The sequence below is a fragment of the Seriola aureovittata genome, chromosome 5, assembly GCF_021018895.1.
Source record: "Seriola aureovittata isolate HTS-2021-v1 ecotype China chromosome 5, ASM2101889v1, whole genome shotgun sequence".
NCBI classification, from domain to species: Eukaryota; Metazoa; Chordata; class Actinopteri; order Carangiformes; family Carangidae; genus Seriola; species Seriola aureovittata.
This window is the reverse complement of record NC_079368.1, coordinates 30,516,954-30,524,855: the sequence shown is the minus strand read 5'-3', so window position 1 is coordinate 30,524,855 and position 7,902 is coordinate 30,516,954. Positions and strand designations below refer to the sequence as shown.

Below are 7,902 nucleotides of genomic sequence, written 5' to 3'. Positions count from 1 at the left end.
TGTCTCTGAACTGTCTGTCGCTCACCTGTCTGTCTCTGATCTGTCTGTCTCTGACCTGTCTGTCTCTGACCTGTCTGTCTCTGATCTGTCTGTCTCTGAACTGTCTGTCGCTCACCTGTCTGTCTCTGACCTGTCTGTCTCTGATCTGTCTGTCTCTGACCTGTCTGTCTATGATCTGTCTGTCTCTGAACTGTCTGTCTCTGATCTGTCTGTCTCTGAACTGTCTGTCTCTGACCTGTCTGTCGCTCACCTGTCTGTCTCTGACCTGTCTGTCGCTCACCTGTCTGTCTCTGACCTGTCTGTCTCTGATCTGTCTGTCTCTGATCTGTCTGTCTCTGATCTGTCTGTCTCTGAACTGTCTGTGTCTGACCTGTCTGTCTTGATCTGTCTGTCTCTGAATGTCTGTCGCTCACCTGTCTGTCTCTGATCTGTCTGTCTCTGATCTGTCTGTCTCTGACTGTCTGTCGCTCACTGTCTGTCTCTGATCTGTCTGTCTCTGAACTGTCTGTCGCTCACTGTCTGTCTCTCACATGTCTGTCTCTGACCTGTCTGTCTCTTACCTGTCTGTCTCTGATCTGTCTGTCTCTGACCTGTCTGTCTCTGAATGTCTGTCTCTGACCTGTCGTCTCTGAACTGTCTGTCTCTGAACTGTCTGTCGCTCACTGTCTGTCTCTGACTGTCTGTCTCTGACCTGTCTGTCTGACCTGTCTGTCTCTGATCTGTCTGTCTCTGAACTGTCTGTCTCTGAACTGTCTGTCTCTGAACTGTCTGTCTCTGACCTGTCCGTCTCTGAACTGTCTGTCGCTCACCTGTCTGTCTCTGACCTGTCTGTCTCTGACCTGTCTGTCTCTGATCTGTCTGTCTCTGATCTGTCTGTCTCTGAACTGTCTGTCTCTGAACTGTCTGTCTCTGACCTGTCTGTCGCTCACCTGTCTGTCTCTGAACTGTCTGTCTCTGAACTGTCTGTCTCTGATCTGTCTCTGAACTGTCTGTCGCTCACCTGTCTGTCTCTGATCTGTCTGTCTCTGACTGTCTGTCTCTGAACTGTCTGTCTCTGAACTGTCTGTCTCTGACCTGTCCGTCTCTGAACTGTCTGTCTCTGACCTGTCTGTCTATGATCTGTCTGTCTCTGAACTGTCTGTCTCTGACCTGTCCGTCTCTGAACTGTCTGTGTCTGACCTGTCTGTGTCTGACCTGTCTGTGTCTGACCTGTCTGTCTCTGAACTGTCTGTCTCTGAACTGTCTGTCTCTGACCTGTCTGTCGCTCACCTGTCTGTCTCTGACCTGTCTGTCGCTCACCTGTCTGTCTCTGACCTGTCTGTCTCTGACCTGTCTGTCTCTGATCTGTCTGTCGCGCACCTGTCTGTCTCTGAACTGTCTGTCGCTCACCTGTCTGTCTCTGATCTGTCTGTCTCTCACATGTCTGTTTCTCACCCGTCTGTCGCTCACCTGTCTGTCTCTCACATATCTATCTCTCACATGTCTGTCTCTGAATTGTAAGTCGCTCTCCTGTCTGTTTCTCACCCGTCTGTCGCTCACCTGTCTGTCTCTCACATATTTATCTCTCACATGTCTGTCTCTGAATTGTAAGTTGCTCTCCTGTCTGTCTCTTACTTGTCTGTCTCTGACCTGTCTGTCTCTCACCTGTCTGTCTCTGAACTGTCTGTAGCTCACCTGTCTGTCTCTGACCTGTCTGTCTCTCACTTGTCTTTCTCTGACCTGTCTGTCTCTTACTTTTAAGTTGCTCGCCTGTCTGTCTCTGACCTGTCTGTCTCTTACCTGTCTGTCTCTGACCTGTCTGTCTCTGACCTGTCTGTCTCTCAGACGGGGAGGACAGCCTTCATGTGTCTTCAGACGTTCCAACGTTTTGTCTCCGACTCGTTGAGACACAGCAGTTGGACTCCGGCTGAAGACGATCTGCTCAGAGAGCTGGTGGACAAGATGAGGATCGGAAACTTCGTCCCCTACACGCAGAGTAATGACATCACACTGACATCACAGGTTTAATATGTTTTTACACTCATGCTTACCTGTCTCTCGACATGTCTGTCTGTCTCTCTCTCTCTCTGTCTGTCTCTCCACCTGCCTCTCTCTCTCTACCTGTCTCTCTCTCCACCTGTTTGTCTGTCTCTCAGTGAGTTACTTCATGGAGGGTCGTGACCCTGCTCAGCTGATCTACAGGTGGAACCAGGTGTTGGACCCAAGTCTGAAGAAAGGCTTGTGGAGCAAAGAGGAGGATGAGGTAGGCAGGGGGCGGGGCTTAGACTGAACACATGGTTTGCTACTGTGGCTGTAAAAACTGTCCCAGTGGTATCATTGTGACATCACTGTGTCTCCCTGTCTTTCTCTCTCTGTCCGTCCCGCTACCTGTCTGTCCCCCTATCTGTCTGTCTCTCTCCCCCTGCCTTCTCTCTCTCTCTGTCCCTGTCCGTCCCCCTGCCTGTCGCTCTCTCTGTCTCTTCCCCTGCCTCTCTGTCTGTCAGCTCCTGCTGCAGGCTGTCTTTCGTCACAGGGCGAAGAACTGGTGGAAGATCAGGTTGGAGGTTCCTGGACGGACAGACAGCGCCTGCAGAGACAGGTGAGAGCATATTGGATGACCAGAGTCGCAGTCTGTGTGACTGTCTTCCTCAGTAAACGTGTGTGTGTGTGTGTGTGTGTGTGTGTGTGTGTGTGTGTGTGTGTAGGTATTATGACTGTCTGAAGGCGGGAACAAAGAGAGGAGCGTTTGACAAACAGGAGAGAGAACTGCTGCTGCAGCTGGTGGATAAACATGGAGTTGGTGGGTCACACACACTGTCACAGAGAGCTGAGGATTATGGGTACTGTAGTCAAGGCTGAGTTGATGTGCTGAGGATTATGGGTATTGTGTCAGCAGGTCTAAGCAGCAGAATCTAAGTGGGGGGTTAAACCTGCGAGCTGTAGTATAGTGTCTGGTTCTGATGACGTTCTGTGGTCCCACCCACTGTTTTAACTGTGACATCACTTCCTGTTTCTCTCCAGGTCGCTGGGCGAAGATCGCTGCTGAGATCCCCCACCGTTACGATGCTCAGTGTCTGAGGGAGTGGAGGAAACTCAGCAGGCCACGCCCCCCTGCTGCTCAGGTACACACCTGTTACACCTGAGTTCTCAGTGATGCTGTAGAGATCAGGTTAGCACACTGATCTTCAAAAGTTCAAATGAAGTAAACTAAACATAAAGTAAACTAAAATAAACTAAACCTGAACTGAAGTAAACTAAAATAAATGTAAACTAAACTAAAACTGAACTAAAGAAAACTAAACTAAAAGTAAACTATACTAAACCTGAACTGAAGTAAACTAAACTAAATCTGAACTCAACTAAAATAAAATAAAATAAACCTGAACTGAAGTTAACTTAACTAAACCTGAAGTAAAGTAAACCCACCTAAACCTGTACTGAACAATCAGCTGAGTTCAGTATATGCTGTTGTTGTCAGCATAGAGATGCAGCTGATGTTCGGACCTGCAGCAGATGATGACGGTTCTGAGGAGGAACCAGACCAGATTCCTCCTCGGATCCTTCCTCCATCATGAGAACAGACTGTGACTGATCTAACTCTCTCCACAGAAAACTAAGAGAGCTAAAAAACCACGGAGGAGACGAGCGAAGAAGAAAGGTTCTCCTGTCAGGAGGAGGATCAGGAGGAAACTGATGAAGATCAAGGAGGAGGAGAGCAGTGAGGAGGAGCGGGAGGAGCTGGTGGTGCCATACATGGACAGTGATGAGGAGGAGGAGAAGAAGAAGAAGAAGAAGGTGAAGAGGGTGGAGGTGAAGGAGAAGGAGTACATCCTCCCTCCCATACAGGACTGGATTCCAGCAGAGACAGCTCAGCAGGTCAACTTCCTGAGCTTTCGCCCGGTGGTGTTGCCTTCTTCAGGAGATACCCCCCCCGGGGAGCCGGTCCGCTCAACCATCCTGGGCCAGTTTGGACGCTCTGTGATCGTCGGACCAAACCCCAGAGAGCTGCAGTGGGAGGAGCGTCACAGCAGCAGCACCATGATGATGGTGTCAGCTGACCAGCTGCGAGCCCACCTGTACCGGCAGGTAAACAAGTGCAATGACCAGAGCTGCCGCTCCCGAGGTAAGCGCCAGACCGTCAGAAAGAAGCACGCGGGCCGAGTGACGGACACAGCACTGAACTACGAACTGCAGGCCGCCGTCATTCCCTGGATCGGGAACCTGCTGATCCCATCTAAAACCAGACTGACGGCGGCCGACACCCTGAGGGAGAGAGGGGAGAAGACCCGCCTCCCCTCCACCCCCATCTTCCTGCTTCTCCTGCAGACCATGAACGTGGACACTGTGGGCTGCAAGGACATGATCGAGCAGAGGAGGAACAGGGTGGTGTTACTAAACCCCCCCGCCGTCCGGATGAAGGACCCAAAGACCATCGCCGGGATGCTGCAGCGGAGGAGGCTGACGACGGAGCAGCTGATGGAGTTAGCCCCACCCACCTCCTCATCAACCAGTCAACACTCACCTGCTGCTTTCCACAGCGACCATGACTACTTCTTCTTTAATCCTAGCCCCACCCCCAAACAACCATCTGACCCCGCCCTAGACATGCCCCTAAAAGTTCAATGCAGGAGGAGGAAACGAGGGAGGGGGGAGGAGCAGGACGGGGTGACGAGCAGTCAGGGTGACCAATGTGCAGGTAGGACAGGCGACCCTGGGGGCGGGGCTTGTACAAGGATGACAGGTGACCCTGTGGGCGGGGCTCGTACAGGTGAGATCCAGGAAGGAAAGAGGGTCCGGAAGCTGAGTCAGAAAGCCAGAGCTCTGCAGGACGCTGAGGTGAGACCTTTCTCCTCCTCTGTCTCCTTGTCTGTCTCCTCCTTTGACTCTTTGTCTGTCACCTCCTCTGACTCCTCCTCTGTCTCTGTCTCCTCCTCTGTCTCTGTCTCCTCCCTGTCTCTGTCTCCTCCTCTGACTCCTCCTGTGTTTTTTGTGTCAAGGCTGAAGCCCAGAAGAAGACGAAGAGGAGGACTTCTTCTTCTCATACTGAGACCAAGGTTAGATTTGTCTCCTCCTCTGTCTCTGTCTCCTCCTCTGTCTCTGTCTCCTTGTTTGTCTCCTCCTTTGGCTCTTTGTCTGTCACCTCCTCTGACTCCTCCTCTGTCTCTGTCTCCTCCTCTGTCTCTGTCTCCTCCTCTGTCCCTGTCTCCTCCTCTGTCTCTGTCTCCTCCTCTGACTCCTCCTCTGTCTCTGTCTCCTCCTCTGACTCCTCCTGTGTTTTTTGTGTCAAGGCTGAAGCCCAGAAGAAGACGAAGAGGAGGACTTCTTCTCCTCATACTGAGACCAAGGTTAGATTTGTCTCCTCCTCTGTCTCTGTCTCCTCCTCTGTCTCTGTCTCCTCCTCTGTCTCTGTCTCCTCCTCTGTCCCTGTCTCCTCCTCTGTCTCTGTCTCCTCCTCTGTCCCTGTCTCCTCCTCTGTCTCTGTCTCCTCCTCTGTCTCTGTCTCCCCCTCTGACTCCTCATGTGTTTCTTTTTTCCAGGCTGAAGCCCAGAAGAAGACGAAGAGGAGGACTTCTTCTTCTCCTTGTAAAAAGCGTCATTGTGCGTCTCGGAGTAAGCAGGAAGTGGTACAGGTGGACTCTCAGCCTCCCGGGCTGCGTTTACTTCCTGGTCAGTCGATGTGGGTCATGACTCCTGGTGGCTTGGTCCAGCTGGCAGAAGCCCCGCCCCAAGGCCTGCAGTTGGTGTTGGTGCCGGGCCCCCCCCACCTACATCCACCTCCACCTGGGAATATTTTAAGCTGCCCAGTGGCCATGCCCCCCCTGCAGCTCATCCCAATGCCTGGTCTGAGTCAGCCACTCCCTCTTCTTCCCCCGCCCACATGTCCCTCTAAGACCCTTCCCCCAACCTTTGTCTTGCAACCTGTCCCAAACCCCAACTCCTCCCCACTCCCCTTTTGTCCCCCCCAGCGTCCCCCTAAACTCTGCCTGCCTTATAATAGCACCGTCAGAGTGGACCCAGCGGAGCCCCCTCCCCTCAGGAGGGAGGCGCTGCAGTTCGACCCGTCTCTGATGTCTCTGGAGCCGCCGCCAGCTGTGCGTGATTGGCTGAGCGGGCGAGGAGGGGTGGTGGTACCTGGAGTGGGCGTGGCTCTGCCCTACCTACCTCCCTTTGTCAGCAGTCTGAGCACGCTCAGTGCGCTGCTCCGGGCCAAGAGATCTCTGACATCCTCGTCCCTGGAGCTTCTGAGTCGAGGCTCCGAACCCCGACACCCCCAAACCACACCACGACCTGACGGCGCTACAGAGACCTCCAGTTCACCTCCACCAGACCTGCCAGACTCCACCTCTGACCTAAGAGCAGCCGGGGACCCGCCAGGTAACACACGGGGGACCTGGGGGGGAGGGGGGACACTTCAACTTGTAGATTTTTAGTGGCTAAAACACGTTCTGTCCTGCTACTTCTCTAAACTGTCAAATGTGTTCATTTTGTCTCCCTGCAGCTCCCTCTGTCACCTCTGACCTCCTGCAGGAGAAGGAGGAAGAGGAGCAGGAGGAAGACAAGGCGGAGTTTGTGATAGCCGTGCGTCAGCTGGTGACTGAGCGTTTCTCAGGTAACCCTGCCTACCAGCTGCTGAAGGCCCGCTTCCTTTCCTGCTTCACTGTCCCCGCCCTCCTGGCCACCATCCAGCCAATCAAAGAGAAGACTGTGGCTCGGCCCGCCTCTCAAGAGGAGGAGGAGCAGGAGGAGGAAGATGAGAAGGAGGCGGAGGCGGAGCTAAAGAAAATCAAAGAGAGAGGGAGGCAGAGGAGAGCAGAGGTGAGCAGCTGATGGAGGTTTTGTTTCCGTAGTTACAGTCAGCTGTTAGTATTGTAGTGAAGCTACAGATGCAGTAACAGTCACAGCCACTAGGTATCCTCTTAAAAAACACACTCCTCAAGACTCGCTGCCATCTGGGGGCGCCACTGTCACCCTGTCACCTCCTCCGATTCATGTCCTGTTTGATTTGAATTTACTTTTTTTCCACGTTTTCATCTCCACTTACTTCCTGGTCGAGAAATCTGGATAAAGCCTTTTAGATCATCTTTTCAGAACAGTTAGCGTAGTTAGCATCTGTTCAGAATGGTTAGCATCCTTTCAGAACAGTTAGCACAGTTAGCATCTTTTCAGAACGGTGGTCAGAAACCTGGTGGTTCATGTTCCCGGTTTCTGATCACCTGTCGTCTCTGTCCTGACCTACCTGAACAGGTGAACCATGGAAACATCAGGTCCTGAATGAGACCAAAACCAGGACTCTGGACTCTGCGTCCTCACTGACGACTCTTTATTTCACTGTGTTCTCCAGAGATCTTTGCTGCTGTGTGATGGCTCAGGAGCTCCTGCCAATCACTTCTCAGGAATCATCAACACCAGCACCCCCCCACCTGACCAGACCAGACCAGACCGGTAGAGACCAGGTCTCCACAGTCCAGTAAAATCCACAGATCTACAGGTTTAGTTCATATGAAGAAGTTTCAACATGAACAGAAATAAAAGTTTAAAGAATTAAATAGTTTGAATCAAAAAAGTTCAGTTTTTCTTCAGTTTCTGTTTTTCTCACTGAAACTTTGAACCTCTGAGAGTCTGAGCAGTTATATCAGGGATGTGAAGGTGATTCACAACATGTGGAGCTCGGTGGTGCGTTCAGTTCAAGTTTTAAAGTGATCAAATTGCACTGAATTATGTTTATTTATTTTGAGTTGTTTATTATAAACTGATTATTCTTTAATAAAGAAAGTTCATATCAAATCAAACAGCGTGTTCTCATTCAGGTCAGTGAGGACCACTTAGTCCTGGACTCTGTGGACTGAAAGGACCTGGTTCTGGTCTCAGTTTGACTTGTGACTTTGACACTTAGTTTTGGTTCAGTTTCACTTCAGCTCCATC

General features: G+C 51.7%; 1 protein-coding gene across 5 annotated transcripts in view; it reads left to right on the top strand.

Annotated features, from left to right (window-relative positions):
* Positions 1-7,769, top strand: part of snapc4 (small nuclear RNA activating complex, polypeptide 4) — a 14,119-nt gene extending 6,350 nt beyond the window's left edge. For 2 of the 5 annotated variants that reach the window (XM_056377234.1, XM_056377238.1), the window contains 11 exons: positions 1,825-1,975; positions 2,136-2,242; positions 2,484-2,578; positions 2,685-2,779; positions 3,001-3,101; positions 3,589-4,815; positions 4,977-5,033; positions 5,268-5,324; positions 5,517-6,354; positions 6,479-6,795; positions 7,322-7,769. In XM_056377234.1, the coding sequence (XP_056233209.1) occupies positions 1,825-1,975; positions 2,136-2,242; positions 2,484-2,578; positions 2,685-2,779; positions 3,001-3,101; positions 3,589-4,815; positions 4,977-5,033; positions 5,268-5,324; positions 5,517-6,354; positions 6,479-6,795; positions 7,322-7,426 (3,150 nt within the window). In that variant the 3' untranslated portion in view covers positions 7,427-7,769. The remainder of the gene's footprint in view (positions 1-1,824; positions 1,976-2,135; positions 2,243-2,483; positions 2,579-2,684; positions 2,780-3,000; positions 3,102-3,588; positions 4,816-4,976; positions 5,034-5,267; positions 5,325-5,516; positions 6,355-6,478; positions 6,796-7,321) is intronic. The other 3 variants (XM_056377236.1, XM_056377235.1, XM_056377237.1) reach the window with 3 other exon arrangements.
* Positions 7,770-7,902: the final 133 nt, after the last annotated feature.